The 21,782-nt window shown below is 39.5% G+C and overlaps 1 protein-coding gene and 1 non-coding gene across 2 annotated transcripts; one reads left to right on the forward strand and one right to left on the reverse strand.

Moving 5' to 3' along the window:
• The first annotated feature begins 12,011 nt into the window (after positions 1-12,011).
• Positions 12,012-12,084, forward strand: TRNAR-UCU (transfer RNA arginine (anticodon UCU)). Its single transcript has one exon. It is a non-coding gene; the product is annotated as a tRNA-Arg (tRNA).
• Positions 12,085-18,402: 6,318 nt separating this feature from the next.
• On the reverse strand, positions 18,403-20,122 carry LOC135709972 (opsin-3-like). The gene is made up of 2 exons (XM_065232425.1): positions 19,728-20,122; positions 18,403-19,658 (listed from the first exon to the last, which is right to left on the reverse strand). Exons 1-2 carry the CDS (start codon positions 19,958-19,960, stop codon positions 18,752-18,754), a joined length of 1,140 nt encoding a protein of 379 aa, XP_065088497.1. The 5' UTR covers positions 19,961-20,122; the 3' UTR covers positions 18,403-18,751.
• Between the last annotated feature and the right edge of the window lie 1,660 nt (positions 20,123-21,782).

Here is a 21,782-nt window from a genome sequence, read left to right on the forward strand (position 1 = left end):
GTAGTGTTAGCATGCGCGGGTGAGCTACCAGTTACGCCAAATCGACGCCAAATTGAATTTAACTCGTGGTTAAACGTGACATTGCGAAAAAAAAATTCAATGTTCGAAAATGCCGGGATCAGTTTTCAAACAGAACTCAGCCACGGTTGCGTTTTGAAGTTGAATCGCTGAGGATCAATCTCATTACCACATAAAAATTTCAAGAGTACAGATATCAGCTCTCACAAAACTTATAACAAAGAAACTGGAACTTCACGTTTGTTGTAGTCCAGTACACAAGGAGTTTCAATTTCATTAGTGATGTCACAACCGTCCAAGATTTGTGTCCTAGAAATCTTGAAGTGCTAGGGAATATCAGCCATCATGACGGTCATTGTTGGACGCTTCAATGAATCACCTGAAGAAAGCCTTACTCATATCTGAGTGATATTTAGGAACCAAATTTATTAGAATATGTATTCGCATTTTTATGAGGTCCTGAATTTAACCAAGTTTTACTAAGTAGGAAATCCAAAATATGTACATAGGACCGAAATCATAAGTTACTTCTGATTTTTATCAATATCTAGAATACTTTATCAATATCTAGAATAACGCACGAGAATTTCACTACACAGCTTAATGTAGTCTACGTCAACCATGCGGTCGTGTCTTGTACACAACACCACCATTTTTTTTTTTTTTAATTTTTGTTAGTTCATTTGGAATTCCTCGAAATTCTCTGGGCTTGCCTTAAATTGTCTTCTCAAAGCTCCCACAAATTTCTTGGAGCTAATATAAATACCATGAAGTTCTTTCAAAGGTTGTAAAACTACACTGAAACCTCCGTTTACGAAGTCTTTTTTACGCAGCATTCAGTTTACGTCAGTGATACACAATATCATGAAACTCACTCGACACTCGTCAACGCATCAACCGACTATCGCTGACAGAACGTTTTGTCACGCAGTGAGAGGTAGAGCCATGGCAAACAGCAATCACCAGTAATGGTCGCTGTTCGCAGGCAAAACGATACACTCGCTGCTGATGTTGTAAAGCACAACGAAAACAGTGAAGACTTCTGCAGAACGATGATGAGAAAAAGCGAAACGACAGAAGAAAATGAAAACAATGCCTATGCAAAATTAAACGAAAACTCTTGGGTTCACTCACCAACACACTCACATAAGCAAGCAAAGCAGCAACTGCTTCAAACCGAACACAGATGAGTATCGTGATTGTCGGGAATGACCAGATCGGTGATGGATCACCACCGAAGACGACATTCACCAATTGATTTTTACTTCTTTCGTCAACTTGATGGATGGTCATCGAGAGTGCTTCGGCAAGCACATTGATAGGAATGCACCAAGCGTTACTACCATCAGCAGTTTGACGATTGTGATTGTGATAGGTTACAACTCTGGTTTACTTCCCTCTTTTTCTTTGCTGAATAACGAAATACCCCACAATATAGGTGTTTTTTTAAAATCGGGGTGTCGTGAAAACACTGGAAATCAACGTCTGACACCATTTTGGTATTCAATATGGCGGCTTTCGGAGGGTAATCTTCCATTTAATTCCACTTAATTAATTTCGGTATCCATGACAGATACGTATTTCGACTGCAAAGTACAGTCTTCATCAGTGTCATTCCCGCTAAATAACCATTTAAGTCAAAGAAGAATACTAAGATGAAAGTGTCGGAAGAAAAATTTTCTATTTTAGTTTCCTCTTTCACGGTCCCTTTTATCAAATGAATACCCCTCGTATGCAAGGTAATTTTGTGAATTTAACGCCCCCTCGGTAGAGATGAAATTTTGCGCTCTTTTTTATCAAAACAATCAGATGACCCATTTTTTAATTACTCGATTAACAACTAATCGATTATTTTTTTTTTCGCTGTGCTGCCATTTTTCCACCAATGAGAGTGCAGTACATGTTTGAAACGATGAGTCATGATCCTCTGGAGAAGTTAATGCTTATGTCGGCATGATATAACCGATTACAAATATTTTAATTTTTGGTCCGTTAATCGATTAATCGATTATTCGAAAGAAAATCGGCCATCTATATGAATGTGAAACGTCATTTCAAATATAAGGACCGTACATAAATAATGATACAATTTGACCGGGGCTAATCACAAATTACGTCCCCACGGTAACTGAAAAAACACGAGTACTCACCGGTTGCTTAAGTACTCATCTCCTAGGTAATTTTTTGTACCTGTGATCTTGACATATATTAACTCCAGAATGATTTGTAGCGCTTGATATATTGTGCCAACGAATTTTTGAGCCTCATAGAATGTTACTGAGTTTCATAAAACTCTAGCAAGAGGTTTAGCTATTCCTTCGATACATCGTACAATACTTTTTGGCACCCGTAAATCTGCAAGAACCGCGTTCTTCCTGCTCAGGTCCCTTGTATTGATGTATGCTTTTTTCAAAATACAAAGACATTTAGGCTCGTTATTTGAATAAAATTCTTTAACTGTATGCAAATTCTTAATTTCTTAAGGTTTTGGAGATCTAGGTCTTCAACGTGCTTATAAAAATCCTATTTCATTATTTTCGGCATAGTAGACGTATGGTAAAACAATATTTCTGAAGAAATTGTATGACGGTTAACTACCCCATTCCCGGCCTATTAAACACAAACCGCACTTAGTATTTCTTGATCTAGCGTAGTTTAGCTCCAAACGGAATGTTATTTCTACAGATGGCTTCCAAATTTATTTACCTTTCCGTATGTACCGTTAGTTCTGATAAGGGATCGCGAAATATTTGTTTATTGTTGAAAATGCAAAACTGCTTCTGGCGGCTCAACTTGTCCAATAGGTTTTCTTTGGCCTATTAGCCTTTGAAACGCCATTGGGATTCTCTTCCGCCTATCAAACGAAAAGAAAAGTGAATTCACGTGCACCTTTTGTTTTCGAGATCTTACTTTGCATTCTTCAATACTTCGTCTTGCAACTATCGAATAGAAGCATCGTACCAAACGTTTGTTGGACACGTTCACACCGAAATCATAGATTTTTTTTGTTTATTAATTTATTTGATAAGGCTCAACCCAATTAACTTTACAGAGCCGAGGATTCTTGGTCACTATACAATATATCTTAAAACTATAGTCAAAAGGTACAACACAATAAACACTTTATCTTCCGCTATCCAAAAAGCCTCCTCCATTAGAACTGGAGCCGCTTCCAGTAGTTTCCTTGTATGGCAAATTGTTGTATGCCAACGAGGGTCAGAGCGCGTCCATTGCAGCAATGGACACAAAACGTGGTCAGCACTCACACACGCATCACGAAACGGTTGCTTTCCAAAGTCGACGACGCATCGACCGAAAGAACTGCTGATGAAGAACAATGAGGAGGACCACACAATGGTTGCTGCCGAGAAAACTGACGATCGCGTAGCACACATCGAGAGTGGCCTGCTTTTGTCGACAACCGAGTGAACACTGAAAATCATAGATGTATTTGATGTTTTGTGCTCGATAGGCCGGGAATGGCGATTAGGCCGAAGTAGATTTTTCCCCGATTTTTTCTTAACGATGATTTTTAACAGCTGATTTAGTTTTGGGGCCATATCCATGGGCTCGAATCGGTTGAAACCCGAACGAATGAAAACTAAATTAAATATTGGGTATTAGCTCTCATTACACTGCAAATATCAAGTTAACCATAATTAAATTTCGATTCAAGTTATCTTAACCACAGTGACAGTGATTCTTTGTCTAATTGAATAGTGCTTCCACCGTCAAAACCAACAGATGTTACCCCTTCTTCTTCTTTTTTTTTCTTTTCCTTTATTTAACGTCGGTCTCTGATCCGCAATCCAGTGCCAATCACCGCCGGACATCGATTACCATCCATTGACGGCAATTGAATGTGCAGGAAAGGCAGCTTCCACACCTGCGTAGGATATCGCACCCATTCAAACAAACATGGGCCGGGACCAACGGCTTTACTTCCCTTCCGAAGGAAGACGTGCCCAGAGATTTTTATGCCTCAGAAAAATCCTACCGAACTCGGCTGGGATTGAACCCAAGCACATTGAGGTGAGAAAGCAGTCACGATATGTTGCCCCGTCAGTGGTGGATAAACCAGTTTTGTAGTATTTATTTTTTTATTTATTAGTTTACATCAGTGTGTGTAGCTCCAATGATGTTTAAGTGAATAACATTAAAATACATAGTCCAGCTTACAAAAATACACAATACAATAAAATACATGGTAATTCAACGGAAAATACGGGAAAAGTGCCGGCGTAGCATCTCTCGTGTCAGGTTGAAATCGAACACTGAAGAAACTCGATTAAACACACGTTGAAGGCCGTCTATAGCACCGTTCATGCTATAGTTAGTGCGATGCTGAGACAATCTTAACATAGCGTTGATCTTCTCCAGAATTGTAGAACAATCAAATCTACCCTGTAAACTATCCGCGATGAGCAGGGCCCGCGAAGTGTCTCTCCGAGTACGTAGAAGCTCCAGATCAATCAGTTGACATCGACTTTCATAACTGAGTAGACAAAAAGGGTTTCTCCAAGGCAGCTTCCTCAGAGCAAATCGAAGAAATCGACGCTGAACGGGCTCAACTCTTTCAGCACCATTGTTATAGCTTGGGTTCCATACTGCAGAGCAATATTCCAGGGTGGACCGCACCAGGGAACAGTATAGCGATTTGATACAATGTATATCGGAAAAATTCTTTGAAATCCTGAAAATGAATCCCAAAGATCTTGACGCCTTGTCTACAATGAACGAGATGTGTTGCTTATACGTTAACTGGGAATCCAGAATAACTCCCAGGTCTTTTACGTGGTTGACACGGCTGATGTTTCCTGAACTACATAATTGAACATGATCGGTTTCCTTCTTGCGAGAGAACACTTCGTGGGGTTGACCTCCATTCGGTTCAAGTAGCACCAGTTAGCAAACGCTTCGAGCTGGCATTGGAGGAAGTGACTGTCATCGATAAAACGGATCCAACGGCGCCGGTGTTGTAGTGGTAAGCGTGATTACCTCTCACCCCAGCAGGCCTGGGTTCAATCCCAGTCGGCGCCGCCGGGATGTTCTGAGGCATAACATCTCTGATCACGCCTTCCTTCGGATGGGAAGTAAAGCCGTTGGTCCCCGGTTCATGAGTTGATGGGTCGATAGGTAGAATCCAGGTGTGGAAGCTGCCTTCCTGGCACGTCGGTAGCATTGATGCTCAGCACGGAAAACAAGATCGACGGAAAAAACAAGGTAGAACGGATTCGGATATGGATTTTGAGATCATCTGCATACGATAGACGAGGACCTTCAAGAACCAGATTCACCTCGTTAAAGTACAACAGGAAAATCAACGGGCCTAGGTGACTTCCTTGAAGTATCCCTGACGTGGCTGGGTAAGTAGCAGACTGACATTCACCACCGGTTACCATCAGCTGGTGATCACTGAGATAAGAGCAAAACCATCGCAGGAGGTTGCCATTTACCCCGAGTCTATCTAACTTAGCAATCGCAATTGCATGGTTTAGTTTATCGAATGCAGCCGACAAGTAGGTGTAAATTACGTCTGTTAGAGCCCGTTCTGTCATGCTTTCCGTGACATACGATGTCAGACAAAGTAGATTAGTGGTAGTAGAACGACCGGAAACGAAGCCGTGTTGATCACTACTTAGATACTGCTTACAATGAGAGAGCAAGGGCTCCATGATGACTAAATCGAATAACTTGGAAACTGAGTTCAACGATGTGTTTCCATGGTAATTATCCACGTCCCGTTTGTTTCCCTTTTTGAGAACAGGAAACATGTGTGCAAATTTCCAACAAGATAGAAATATACCACTCGAGATTGACATGCGGAATAGATGCTGCAACGCTGTCAGCAAGCTGGCGATATGCTTCTTGAGAAATACTGATGGGACACCATCTCGACCTCGATGTCCATTGCACCCAACGCTTGACCGGAGAGTGGTATATTACTAGCTGCTAGGGTAACGTGGTCGTCGGTTAATATCTCATCAGAGAATACGCTGGCAAGCTTCTCTGAAATGACAGAGCAATTTCTCCGTTGAACATCATTGACGATGGTAGGCCAGACTCTTTGCGCTGCTCGTTATTTAATTATTTATTTGTCGTCAATCAGTGTAGACCGTTCTACAATTGTTGTCTTAAGTGCTATTTTTACAATTTTGTCTTTGTTTATATTTTTTATAATATGTCTTAAGAACAAGTTAAAACATTACTTCTAGTTGACGTTAGTCTAGTCTAGTCTAGTCTACACATACACAGCCAGTACTTGAAAGAATCCTGGAAAATGATACATCTATCATTTTTCTTGTCATTATTAATGCCTGCTGCACATCAAGGATGTGAAACAAACAATAAAGCGGCCAGGCCTACTGTGTAGCGTTTAGTTAATTTTTGTGGAAGTGAATGTTTACCATGTCTACTTAATAAGTATAGACAGTGGTTAACATGTAATCCACAGGTAATCAAAGAGCGGGGACATACCGTACCAACCGCTCCGTATGCAGGATTTGAAAATAGGCTATATAAATCGTTGGGAGTGACAGAGCTAAGAAAGTTAATGTACACTCCTTGGTTGTCCGATCTCCTGGGATGGAACACAGGTATTTACCCCTTGTGTTCGAGCGTACAGTCCTCCCTCCGTACAAGCGTGGACGGCACCGCCAACCCACTGCCATCCCTCAATCGATCCAGCAGACCTCAGTCGAAGGACAACAGAGAGCGGTGTGCGGACGTAACCTATACGGAGGGAATGCTGTATTCGCCTAGGTTATAGCGCCCTTGCTCGCTACCATTTTCTTCTAGCGGTTGGGACCTGAGCACTAACTCTTGTCCTAGCCCTATATGGCATATGGTTATAGCGCCATTACTCGCTTTCTGAAAAGAGAAGAAGGGAAGGGAAGGAGAGGAAAAGGACTTGGGAAAAGGAAATGCGGAATTCCTTTCCTCATTAGTATTTGTATCGTCAACTTTTATGAAAACTATATAAATCATTTTTCCTTGGTCAGAGGTATTATTACGACATTTGAATAAGATTGTCTTATCATTTGTTATTCAAAATTTAATGTTATAATGATCAACATAGCTTTGGATTATCCAATATAAATCGGTAACACTGTCCTGCAACGGATGATTTTTCTAATACGAAAACTAAAAGTTACGAAAAAGCACTTAGGCCTTCATTAAGTTCCACTTTCACGCGACGTTCAATGTTTCGCGGTTTGCTCTTTACGCATTGTTCAGGCTATCATAACAAGCTATGACCGACGTGACGATTGCTTAAGCCCAGGTTAAACAAGTAAACAAGTTATTAAAATGAAATCATGTTCCCGAAAGCAGTCAACAATGTATCTTAAACCGGATCAAGCGTGCGCCCTATTTTTCTAAACATTCCGACGCGTTCCGCCCAATATCTATCAATTACGTTTTTCTACAATAGTAGCCTGGGATAAATCCTAATTCGACCGACACGTGTTTGTTGAAAAATTATATTCTGCCTAATATCAGTAGTCAGTAGTCATTAGGAAACCTGTTAATATATAACCACATATGTATCCTTCTTTCATGAATTTGTTTTACGAACATGATCTAACACAACCTTTTTCTATGACAAAACTATATTCTGATAAAATTGGATCATTGCCTAGACCAACTATTGAAACTAAAGAACAAAACAATTGGCCACGTGTCTGGAATAATATTAACTTAAAGAACCTGAACTCAAATGAAAAATCTATTCTTTATTTACTTTATAATAGGAAAATTGATCACAGAGCTCATTTGTATCGCATAGGTATTGCTGACAACCCTAATTGCTTATCATGCGGATTCCTCGAAGATCTTGAGCATATATTTTGTAAATGTTTTTCGGTCAATCAGTCATGGAAATATTTTATTAGACATTTACTAAACAGATTTGATCCTCGTTTAATGCGCTTCTTAACCTTTTCCAGTTTGATAGCTCCAACCTTAGAAGAGTTTAGCAGGGATGACAAAATTATGATTCTAAGAAAATTTGTTCAGTTTAGTCAATATATTTTGGAAACACAACGACACATGATCTCCTTGCCTAGCTTCAAATTTTTCTTAGAAATAAATGCCTGTAATTAGTTTAGAATAGCTTAGCTTGTAAGACATGTTTATATGTTAGGATTAGAATAAAAATTTTATAAAAAAAACAGACTAATTTTGACACATTTGACTGATGCAATTTTTCGTTCGTTCATTTATTGTATGTACTGTATGAATCTACAATCACACTCCTGTCTGGCAGTGGTATTATGTATAAAATCTACCTGTAACCATTTCTTTATGACTGCAAAAAGTTTGAACTCTGGAGTTCAAAGGTGACAGCTCCACCGTATACCCATTAGCCCATTTCAAGATCGCATGCTTCCGAAGATTTTGCTTACAATAAGCCCCGCTCCGGTGCAGTATCTTTGCTGATAATGTACTGAAACTTTTTATAAAACAGTAGCGCAAAATTTGATTGACGCGTATTTAATGATTTAAAAAAATATATTTACGATAGAATTACCACAAAAATTAAGGAACGAGCTCACCAAATTAGTATCCAGAAAAGAACGGCACGGCTTAACAGGGTTTAACCAATGGAAATCTTTCTTTCCATGCTGATTTCACGGTCTAAATCATTAACACTGGCACAACACGGTTACTGAATACGTAAAAACTGAACTGGACTATACATTTGGAAATAATTCAAACGAAAATTCTTCCGGATGGCGTAGCGCCACCAGCCAAAACGCTGACAGAAGATTATCGCAAAAAATCCCGACAATAGAAAACAAACACGTTTAATCGCGGCCAAGGCACACTTCGATCTCAAAAAAAAAAAAAAAAAAAAAAAAGAAAAAAAAAAAAAAAAAAAAAACACATTACTTCTAGTTGACGTTATGCGAGGAATTAAAATATTGCTTTAATTTGGTTTTTGTCATTGTAAAGTCAATGTTATCGCAGTGCTTATTATATGTATCCAACATTTGGTTCAAGGGTCCAAATTTGGCATAATTCGTCCGATGACGATTTGTAGCAAATATATTTCTATTTCGAAAATGCGTAGAAGGTAAATGCCTAGATCGTAAATGCCTAGATGGTGTTAACGTAATTCCAGAAGGACTTCGGGTGTGACTTGAGTTTTCTCTGAATCCTACGTTGATATCGCGAATAGCATCGATGGCTAACTTGCTTGAACTCATGATTGAGCCTAACGTAATGATGTTTCAGCGACAGCGTACGATACTTGGTGAATTTCCTTAGTGCCGCTCGCTTCGTCGATTTCAGCTTTCGCAATTGGCTCGTCTGCCAAGGAAGGTGTGACCTTTTTCGGTGAACTCTTTTTGGAACGTGTCTGTCAATGACATACGCCAAGACATGTGAAAAAGTTTGCGCAGCGCTTTCAACGTTATCAGGGTCCAGGACGTTTCCTTAGTCTATGCTAGACAGCACGTCGATGATACTACTATGATCAGCCGAAAATCGTATGACACGTTTGTGGAAATATCTTCAAAATCCCGAACGTGACTATCTTGGACAGTGACAACCAAAGGAGCATGATGAGGAACTTGCTTTACTAGTGGAGAAGGTGCCGTGGAGATAACTGGAGCAGTGTCCTGAGCGCTAACGAAACAGAGGTCTAAGATTCGATTGTTCTCGTTAACTACGTCATTGATTTGAGATAGCGTTGCTGCACTATAGCTATCGAGAATGCTAACTGATCCTGTCTGGATAGAGAAAGCCACTGTGAGATGATTTCCACGAAACACCAGCTAGAATGAAGGCACCCAGAACAATTATCTCATCAACTGGAGTTTCAGTTTCCATTACGACGAAAACGGACCTACAATGGGTTTCGATGAGTTCGTTGTCACGAACACGGTCAGGAGCAATGTACACCGCACATAAGTACAGTGTGCGATCACTCAGTTCACCGGCAACCCTTGCTTGTTCCACACAGTCCCACGCGTCATTTTCTAAAGCTAAGCCAGAACGGACTTCCACAAGAACACCACCACCATTAGATTTCCGACTGTTTTTAGGATTTCGGTCGCAGCGAAAGACTTCAAACTCGAGTCCAAACGCCTGGCTGGAAAGCGTTCGAGAATCGAGTCAAGTTTCGGGTAGAACGATGACATCATAGCAACGGTTCGATACAGCTAAGCAGTAGTCGTTAACACCAGAATTCATTCCACCGATGTTCTGGTAATAAATGATGACGTCTTGTTTATGACATATGGTAGCACGAGGTTGGACGTTATTCCTGGAAATCACGGAAACATCAGGCAGCGAACGAACATTAACATTACCATGCGGATACTCGCCATAGTGAGTGGGTTGGAAGACCCCTTCTCCACATCCAACAACAGGCCTGGAACGACTATGAAGATCGTAGGCGGCAGACGGCAGGACTGGGTCGGAGGGATTGGGGGCTTCCACAATGCTTTCTACGACGCGTTCCGGGTTCTAAGCAACATGTGTTAACGAAACGTTTCCACGATCGGCAACATCCAGAGTGCTGAAATTTGAACCGACATCAGACAGCGAAAGTTCAAAAACGTGTTTATACTTGCCTGACATAGCAAGCTGGAAGCCCCCCGATTCACATCTAAGCTCAGGGCCGGGACGACATTGATGAACGCTGGCTGGGATCGGCACGACTGAGTTAGAGGAACCGAGGGCTTCCAAAATGCTTTTTACTCTGCGTCCCGGTGGAGAAGTATAAATATTTTCAGAAATTTAGCGACTCCTCTTCAAACATTGCTTCTTTCGGTGAACAAATTCCTACATTTTGTACCTTGTTGTAATAGCGATAATATGTAGAAATAATATTTCTAACAAAGTGCACCATTATTAACATTTTCAATATTAAGCGCATTTTGCCATACATTCTCAAGTGGATTTCCCACCAGCCCATACGATCGAAGGCGGTTAGCCATCTTGTGGTGAGTGCCATCAGAAGCAAGGGGTGATTCATATAATATGTCACGCTCTAAGGGAGGAGATGGGTGTGTATTATTTTGTGACACGGAATGCTTTATGCTGGGTTTAGACTAGGCAAGTCAAATGATCAACTCAGTTGAATTCATTTGGCTTGAAAAGTTGAGCCTGGTTCAACTTTTTTCATTTCAAGTGAGTTGATCAAGTCAGTTGAATGGCATGGTTTACACGTTCAATTCGCGTTCAAGTCAGTTGAATTCAACTGACTTGATCAATTGACTTGCCCTGTCTAAACCCAGCTTTAGGAGTGATGAAGGAGAGCAGGGTGGTTAATTTTTCCCCACTTTAGCGTGACATAATTTAAGTATGTTGTTAAAAATAAAGTGTAACGGCTGATACTTATGTGATTCCTTCTATAGTATTTTTTCTAATTATGCTTCGCAATTTCACAAAAATAAATATTAAGGTGTTGGTGAATGTACGTAGCCAAAGCATAAACTGATCGTTTCCTTTGGAGAGCTGCAAATTTACTTGAGATATGTGCTCGGGCTTAACCTGATAACATCGATAAATGCTCAGTTCTAACTAGAAGAGCTATGTTTTCTATAAAACACGAAAGCATCAATAATAAAAGACCACCAAGAAAATGATGTGTGTCTATGCAGTAAATGTGTCAATCGCAGAGTGCCTGGATAATTGCAGAATCATTTTTAAAATCATGCCCTTTTATCGTTTGAATGTGCCTCCAATCCATTATTATCTTCATTCCAGACGGAAAATAAACTTGCTACTTTCTCAATGCCATCAAACTAACTCCAGGGGTAATAAATGTAATTGTTGTTCATTTGCTAGGTACCTACCTACCGCAAAACGAACAGACACTGTTCAGCTCATATTGATTGGATGGCTATTATTGTAGATTAGTGCTTCCAAAAAGAGAATAAGAACAGAAATGGGAAATTATTCTTCTGAATGGATGTGTGCCATAGTCTAACAAACTGGTTATTTAAAATACACACACTCTTGGACTGTCATGCATAACGTAAGTCCCTTTGGCGCAGTGGATAGCGCGTTGGACTTCTAATCCAAAGGTCGCGGGTTCGATCCCCGCAAGGGATGTTTTTTTTATAAAGATTAATTTACATCAATTTTTGAGAATCTATGAAATACCAGCAGGTTACCTTTATTAAAATGTATGACCGCAACACAAAATTTCAAACCAGTTCATAGATTCACCAGCACAGTGTGACCACCCAGATAGCAAATCACATTTTGGAGCTGGCAAAATATTCGAATAAAAAGTGACTATAAAATCCTCTTTGTACACACGCACGCACAGAAGCTCCGCTTTGTGTCGTTTGTGGCCATATCTATTTTGTATTTCAAAGAGGCTCCAAAAATGGAACCTGCTCACATCACGGAATCTGAGCCCGATGATAACATGGCACCTAGGTAATCTTCAACCTTGCCAACACGTTTGTGAGCGAGCATGTATAAATTAACTTAATAAATAATTTATTGCCTATTGATTAATTTTGCAGGCAGACGATGAGCATGATCATGGCATTAAGATTTCATTCCATAGAAAACTATTCAAGGCTAATGACCGTTTGCCGATCGAGTTGGCAGTTACGCTGCCCAAGCCTATCGTGATGAATTTCAGATGTCGCATAGTCCGCGGTGACGAGTGCGTACAAAACTGAACCTTCTGTTCCGTTTGTTTGGCTAGAAATGTGACACATGCCACTCTAGAAGCGGCTTCTTTGACACCAAGCTATGATGACATCAGTATGTTGGGATATATTATGGATAAATTTGAATGTTTGTCATTTTTCATCGATAATCAGTGTTGATAGGTAAAGATTAGCATGGTTTTGCATAATCAGGTGACTCGAAAGACTATATTGTGTGACAAATAAGGTATTGACAGGTAGACAATGAGTGCCATGTGTTGATCCTTACATTGCGAGTTATTTTGTAAACGAAGCTTTTGTACAGGAATGCGATGATTATTCAAATTGACCAAAATTAAATACTTTCTCATTGACGGACTATGGTATTCAATACTAAATTATCATAAATCATTGATGGAATATGTCACATTTCAAATTATAATTTTAATAACATGAACAATATTTTACGCATCGATTAAAATTCGTAATTGTGTCTGTGTACAATTATTAAGAAGAAACCATTTTCATGACGTTAAATGTAACCCATTCCGCTGTCAAAAATCTCTTCGGCCGTGCTTCACCCTTGTCATTAAAACATTCGTTCAATCGATGCTAATTGCTGGCCCAGCACTATTAAAATTAAACGTCTATGGTCAATAAATTTTAATTGAGCACACCACCAATGGGCTACCATGCCTAAAGCCAGTAAAGACTCTCGTTGCAGCAGCTTAAACTGCAACGATGAAAATTCAATAAAACCAACTGAACATTAAATTCAACAGTTTTTAAATTGGTCACGCGCTTGGTGTTCCGCTGCATCAAGTGAAGAGCAGAAGGCGGCAAACCACGTCGAGTAGATAATGGTTGAAATCGAACTCGACGGGCCGACAACGAGATCTTGACCAGTACGCACTAAGTATTCGATGCACACAAAAACGACCAATACACTATCATAAACAAACAGCTGTCAAGAAACTCCCGTACTTTTCAACCTCTCGAGCTGAGTGGCTAATCAAAATAAACTTGAATTCATTCGTGCTGTTTGACGGGTTGAGGTAGTCGGCTTGAGCTGCAAAAGCATTTGGGTGATTATTTTCATTTCATCAAATCACTTTGCTAAGATCCGTCGGGTTTTGCTGATCTGCGAATGATGGCACTCTTCCGCCCACCACTTTGTCGGATACACTGACTGGACTGGTAGTATACACATTTCCATACGGGTGGTATCTATAACGATCTGAGCCGACAATATCAAGTGTTTATAGGCGAGGGAGTGGTGAAGAATAACATTTTCGAAGCGTTTATGCGTGTTACATTATTTGGATAGCGAGTGGATGGCGATCTGTCTCGTGCACTTGATCGACGAGGCCGTTAGTAAGAGTGTTGATTTTGGATTGAAATTAGATCAGAGAATAGGACTCTAAGCGGACGGTTAAGAAACCTCGTCAGAGATGCCGTAAATGAATGTTATTTTCTTTCATTAAATCAAAGACTTCAAGAACACAAAATATGTCCAATAGTTCCTATAACTCTCAATGCGACTACTGAACAAAGGCTATCAATACATATTCAACAGGCTGGGAAGTTCGACAAAAGCCTTTCAGCATCAGACTGCATAGATTTGCATCTGCATTCAGGCATATTTCTCCAGCGATCTGTGATGCGTTCTCATCCCGATGGAGCTATTTACAGTAATGTACAAAGGCATGTACATCTGGGAGGGGAAACTTTAATGGATCAAAAATAAATTACTCACAGTGGAATCAGTCTATATGAATGTATATCCCTTGCAGCATTGCAAATTTTTATCAAGGTTTTAAAGTATTTGAATGTTATTTGAACACGTGACCTTTAGCGTGAGAAGTATTGATAAAAACCACTTCTACTACGGGTCCATCCCCCAATATATACATGAAATATTAAAGGTGCTCAATATGTTTAGCAGAACCAAACTTGTTGCTGACTTCCATTCATGTTTAGCGAATTTCATTTCGTAGAATAGGTTTTATTTTTATATATAAATCACAGTTCATATTTGCCACATCGTTTACCAAACGAAGCCTGGCATTACTCGTATGCTCGTATAAATTGCGCTGTACGTCATTCTGGTTTCGAACACTCAAAACAAATGGCAAGAACATCAAATCTTCCCCTTTATGCTATAACTAGCTAAGTTGAAATTTGGAGTTTTTAGGAAAACACGTTTTATAATTCGAGCTCAAGACGATGGCATAACGTTTAAAAAATGCTTGAAAAACGCAATTTCTCGCTGCATTGAATGTGGGCCTCTTAGTGGAATACCTCTGTAAAGAGAGAGATAAGGATTAGTAATTTCCATTTAATAACACTACCTTATTTGTTTATCATTGACAGATACGCGTATTTCGTCTACAATGTGCAGACTTATTCAGTGTATTGTACTAATGTTCGAAGCGGCGTCCCGGCACTAATATTCGAACTTTCAACGCATTAATCTCAAATTATTTTTCAAAACTGCGTACAATTTCATTTGAATACGGTTCTATTTAACGACTTCTACCTTTGACCATTCGAAAGAAAACCTTTTTTATTGAAGGAAGAACCTATAAAATCTACAAAATCTTTGTATTCATTATTTCTTCTGAAACCTTAAAGAGGTAAAAAGGGGGGAAAATTTTACCAGAAAGTTTGAAATCATACCATTTTGCCAAATTTGAAGTTATTGACCCGTTCTTAGGTCATTCCTCCAATAAATTTAGTTTACATTAAAGCCTCATTAATCGTTTTGTGTTTCAGATCGATCCTGAGGTACTAAATATGATGTATGCAGTTTGACAATTCAAGGCGTACACTACCTTACTCTAAACGTTACCTCGGGCGCCATTTTGTTTTGTCATTATCCTTGTATAAAATTGGCAATAAAGACGAAGTTCTAAGCTTTCCGAATTTCAAAACCACGTCCATCTATGTATTTCCATTGGCCCACTAAAAACTGTACGTACAGTGCTGTCATGCAGTTGTGTATGCCCGATTACTTTACCCCGGTAATCCAGCTCATTGAGTTCTACAATCACGCAGCAAGGTTATAAATCATCCGGTAACATGAAAGTAACACTGACGCAAAAAATTAGCTGAATTAAAGACAAATGTCAAATATCTGTATATACATTTACCCAATCAAAAAATCTGTATATCTGTATATACAGATTCTTGGCTTAAAAACTGCTAAAAAATCTGTATAAATACAGATTATTCTGTATTTTTGGCATCCCTGCTGCACAGAGCAATGGATTGAATAATGCAGTGCTTTCACACTCAGTCTAAGCAGTCATTAACTTTACGCTTTGCTTAGAAGAGTTCACCCAGAGTGAGAGAAAGAGGGTGTTATAGAAAACATGAACATATTTTTTCTTTCCTGTCTCGGTCTCTGTTTCGCAATCTAGTGCCAATCACCGACGGACATCGATTGCCATCCATTGACGGCAATCGAATGTGCAGGAAGGCAGCTTCCACACCTGCGTAGTTCGGATTTGGCAAACCAAAAGAATAAACGAACATTTTTACCTTTAAATATATGAAATGAACTACCAAAACAAATAAGGAGATTTTTGTGATATGATTTTTGACTGAAAGAAACGACTCAACTACACTGATCAACACCACCACCCACATTTTTGAGCTACACACTTTTAAATAACTGTTTTTACATGAGACGTAATCAATTTTTGACGAAAATCATGGAACGTTAACAAACATGATATGTACAATTAAGAGTTTTCAAACCGAAACATACGCAACCAAATGAAAAGTGCGTTTTATTGAATTGCATTTTTCATTTCTTTGAACTGATTCTTACGTCAAAAGAGCCGCTTGAATTATAGTAATTAAATTACTAGTCTTGCGGGTAGGGAATCTGGTTTACTGGCAACATTGATGTTTGCTTTGAAAATCTGGTACCCCATAAAAATGGTTAAGCCTTTGCAGAACGTTTTCGTTTAACGCAACAAAAACATGTTTTAATAAGCACAGTATGAAAATTAATGCTAGCGATTTTATAAGGAATATGAGGTTTTCCGAGTTAGGATGCCATACTTTCGGCGTGTTGTTCTATTGAGAGATTCATCATCGTGGGCAAGTTTGAAACTGGTCTGGTTGGTGAATAAGCTCGAGAACGTGCTGATAATGTGTTCTCGCAGAGTTTGGGTGGAGATTCGGTGGCCGACGTTGCCGTGAATCAGCAAGTTTTTCGCTTGCAAAAGTGCTCAGCAATGCAAGCAAATTTGTATTCGTTGATGGAAGTATTTTGACAAAGGTGCATCAGGTGCTGATAATTGAAATTGAAAATTAAAAATACGGAGCTCAAAGATTGGAGGACCAAATTAACATGGTGAGACCAGTCCAAATACTTTTACAATTTAAAAAAAAACATAAACTAAATACGTGCCAGGATTCAACAGAACATTTTGAAACTAGAAGTGTGTTTGTAATGGTAATATTCAATTGATAGAGGTAATACATACATGCGGGGCTTATTGTAAGTGATAGTAACTTCGGAATGGGCGTGACTCTCCAGACATTCTGAAAAGGGTTGCTGGATCTGTAATAGAGCTATCACTTTCTAACTCCCGGACTAAAGCTGTCTACAATGACCATAAATGCGACATTGTAGAGAGAGTTCTTCCATAATAACACTGCCGGTCAGTGTAGGGTTAGAGAGAATACACACACACACATACCTGCAATATATATGGTAAATTGCTATTCTATTTGTTAACAATCTTGTTTAAAAGTATATGTTCCCCGTAAAAAAAATATGCATTCAGGAAGGTATTGGCAAATGACCACCAAAAATTAATTCAATTGTTCGATTAAATTGTCTTAATGATCACAATACTCCCAACACGTTGAACCTATAAGAAACAGTCATGCTCGATTGGCTCCCGGAAATTACAGGTCAAATTGACTCCCGTCTGTGTCTCCACCAGATTATGAATATAGTGACTACCCATGGTACATTGCAAGTGTTATGGAGGTTTTAAAGCATTCTACAAGTCTAAATCATGGCCTACAGAACCCTTATAAAACCGAAATTGTTACTTGGGTATAGTTTGCATGTGTCGGTTTCAGGGGACCGAAAATTACTTGACTTTTTCAAACAGTACCAAAATCGTTGGGCCGTTGTAACGTCTCGTAGAATGTATACTTTTAAATAATACAACTTCATTAAGTTATATACATTAAACATTTTTTTGAACAAGACACTGTCATTTTTGAACTGAAACTGTTTTGACTGTCCTGATGAGCATAGAATATTACTGTGCTCACCTGAAAATATTTTAATGCAAACATTGTTCTTGAAGAACATATGAGAGTTTGCTCAATGTTCCAGTTGTTATGTAATACCCTTTGAAACTAATAATAATAAGAATACGTGTAATGGTAAGCGTAATTGCTTCTCACCCAAAAATGCCTGGGTTCAACCCCAGTTTGGCGCCGGCGGGATTTTCTGTGGCATAACATCTCTGATCACGCCTTCCTTCGGAAGGGAAGTAAATCCGTTGGTCCCCGGTTCATGAGTTGATGGGTCGATAGGTAGGGTCCAGGTGTAGGAGCTGCCTCTCTGGCGTCGGTAGCATTGGTGCTCAGCACGGAAAACAAGATTAACGGAAAACAAATCAAGAAAAAAAATAGTCACTAGTTCTTAAAAATAGTAAAAATTCGATACAACTGGCTTAATGTTCCAGTTGTTCCGTAATGCTGCCCTTTGAAAATAATAAATAAAATAATACTTATGACTTTTAAACTTCCTAGTCTATTCCATCCATTTTATTTTTATTCAATTCAAGTAGTCACTAGCTCTTAAAAATAGGACCAATTTCGTTTATGTCCATTGTGGGTTATGTGTATTGGAATTCACTAAATGTAGCATAAAAAGCTTTTTTGACATGCAGCTCTCTCATTTTTTTTTATTGATTTTCTGGAATGCTATGAATTTCTTTGAGTAACATTTATAACTTACGAGCTAATTATACCATTAATCATTATACCTTACAACATTGCCTTTGGTCCAAACCGATTTTCAAAGTGAATTCATGCAACAGTGGCATTTGGCGTTTATCAACCAATTGTCCACTTCATTCGTTTTCGTTGATCACAGGGCCATGTTCCGAAATGACCGTTTGTTTGCTATCCGTCGTACTGACATTGTCCCCAGCTTCCTTGATTCCAATCCATGGCAGCCGTCGCTCCAATTCCTGGCGGTATTTCGGATGACTGATGGCATAAACCCATGGGTCTAGACAGGATACGATTTTAGCACATACTGCTGGAATCATGGTGAAGAATGGTGTCAGCAAAGTTCGATCCCCAAAGGCACCGATCATCGTGACGATTGCATACGGTGTCCAAGCACAAACAAACAGGAAGAAAATAGTAAAGGCAGCCTTTGCGATTCGAATCTCTACAGACTGAGCTTTATCGTTTCGGTTCGCTGCCAAAGATTCTACGTTCATCTTACGAGCTTGTTTTTTGAGCATGATCTCGTGTTTACTCACGTGACCAAACAGACGTCCGTAGAAGTAGCATATCAAAATCATCGGGATTGCGTAGGCCCAAGCGAAGATACAACCTGTGAAAACCCGTGTATCGGAATCGTCGGTAAGGTAGTCAAACGAGCAGGTCGTTAGAAAACCTTCTGGAACATATCGACCCCAAATATTGAACGCTGGCAGCAACGTAAATGGCATTGCCCACAACCAGGTTATGAAGATAAGAATCGCTGCTTGCACTCTGTTCAATCGTCCATCTAGTGGATTTGAAATGGTGCGATAACGGTCATATGCTATGACTGCATTAGTGATAGCTCCACCTATGCCCGACAGACTTCCAAGAGAAGCGTAAATTATGCATCCCGTTTCATATCCAACCAACCGCCCAGAAAAGGAATTAACCAGAAACAATGGCATTTCACACATCATTAACAAATCAAAAATGGCAAGATTCACTACAAACATATTTGATCCGCTGCGTAGTGATTTAGAGCTGCAATAAAATAATTCCTTTAGTAATTTAAGAATATGGCTGCTATTTAACTACATATCAAATACTTACGTAGTGAATATCCACACAACAATTCCATTTCCAATGAGAGACACATTCATCAGTACGAAATAGATCATTGCCAGCAGTAGGTGCATGTAATATGGCGGTGCCGGGAAATCCTTCCAGTGCTCATGCACCAGGTGCTGCTGTTCCGGTGGAAGATTCCAACCCAGCAACTTGGGCATGTCACCAATCCTAGCCATCGGAAAAATAACCGCATTTGATTCGTTCAAAAGATACATTGTAAACGTTGGCAGGTTCAATTCAAACAAACAACTATTTCTTGGTATTCGAAAAATGCACACAATTTAATCAAGGAAACAATTTATTGCAACACCAAAAGATCACCGTTGCCAGAACTTCACAGCACAGCTAGGGAACTATTTGGACCGGTTTCGTAGGAAAGCGCTTCGCAAATGTTCGCTTGGTGGGTTCTTCCCACGCATTTTTATAGAGGAATGATCCATTGCAATTGGCCAATGGTTTGCGTGATTCTTGAAACCAGTAATTCAATTATTGTCAAGTACTGCGTTCGCTGTTCAAGTGCACACAATTTACAATTAGGTTATGATCCAGCGGTGATTTCTAAAACCTCTAATGCGAGAACAAATTAGCACGAAAGGTGCAAAGCAAATCCTTTTCGTTTGAACGCTGTGCACTACACTACAAGTAGCAGTCGGTAAATCAATCCGATTATCCTATTGCACTATGCTGAACAAAAAACGCATACGCAATGCAATTTAATGGCAAATATGTTATTTTTTTTTTTTTTTTATATTAATTTATTTGTACAGGCTCAATCGAATAAACTTTACAGAGCCGAGTTATCATTTTCATTATACATGATTATTGTCTTAAATCTAGAGTTAAAGGAATTGAACCGATTACTCGCGGTCGTCTCGAGGTTAGTGGAGATTTACAATTTTTTGGGTGGGGAAAGGGAGAAGGAGGTTTGAAATATGATTTATTATACAAATATTTAATTAATCCTAAAACATGAACTTATTTCTATTCATCTTGAAAACAAACATTAAAAAAAAAACTACACGCACAATACACAAACTAAACACAAGGTTAATCAAACTTACAATCTAAGGTTAGTATTCTTAAAGTAAACATATATGAGTTTCATAAACTCCAGGTCACGTCTAGCCAAAATATCCCGAACTGGAACATTAGGTTGTCTACCTCGAGCCCGAAGGGAATCGCACAGCTCAGATCTGACTCCACGATGCTCAGCACAAGACCAAAGGATGTGATCGGCGTCTTGGTAACCTTGCCCACATTCACAGAGATTGCTGTCTCCCAGCCCAACACGAAACAAGTGAGCGTTTAACGAATAGTGATTGGACATGAGGCGAGACATCAGACGAATGAAGTCTCGACCCACATCCAACCCCTTGAACCAAGGACTCTTCGACACCTTAGGGATGATCGAATATAGCCATCGTCCCAAACTCCCTTCACTCCACTTATTCTGCCAGCTGACGAGTGACTGTTGACGATAAATGAAGAAAAATTCATCGTAGGCGATTTGTCGATCGTAAATATCGCCTTCCATAGCGCCCACCTTAGCAAGTGAGTCAGCCATCTCATTGCCCGGAATCGAGCAATGAGATGGGACCCATGCAAAGGTGATGACAAAAGATCTTAAAGATAAAGCACTTAAAAGCTCTCGTATTTTCATGAGAAAATACGAGGAGTGCTTTACCGGCCTCATAGAGCGAATAGCCTCGACAGAACTGAGACTATCCGTAAAAATAAAATAATGATCTGGTGCAAGTGAGGCGATCGTTTCTAGCGTATAATATATTGCCGCCAGTTCAGCAACATATACGGAACAAGGAGCTTGAAGCATTCGAGAGGCGCTATGAAATTCGTTAAAAATACCAAAACCAGCGGACGACTCTATTAGTGATCCATCTGTGAAGAACGATCTTGCGGAATCAACTTGGCCAAACTTTGCAGCGTAAATTGACGGAACAATCATGGAACGATGATGTTCTGGGATTCCACGAATCTCCCGCGTCATAGATAAATCAAAACTAACTGAATTGCCGAAGT

This window comes from Ochlerotatus camptorhynchus, unplaced genomic scaffold (assembly GCF_037179485.1).
Source record: "Ochlerotatus camptorhynchus isolate MF236.1 unplaced genomic scaffold, CSIRO-AGI_Acam_v1.1 ptg000369l, whole genome shotgun sequence".
In the NCBI taxonomy this organism is placed as follows: domain Eukaryota; kingdom Metazoa; phylum Arthropoda; class Insecta; order Diptera; family Culicidae; genus Ochlerotatus; species Ochlerotatus camptorhynchus.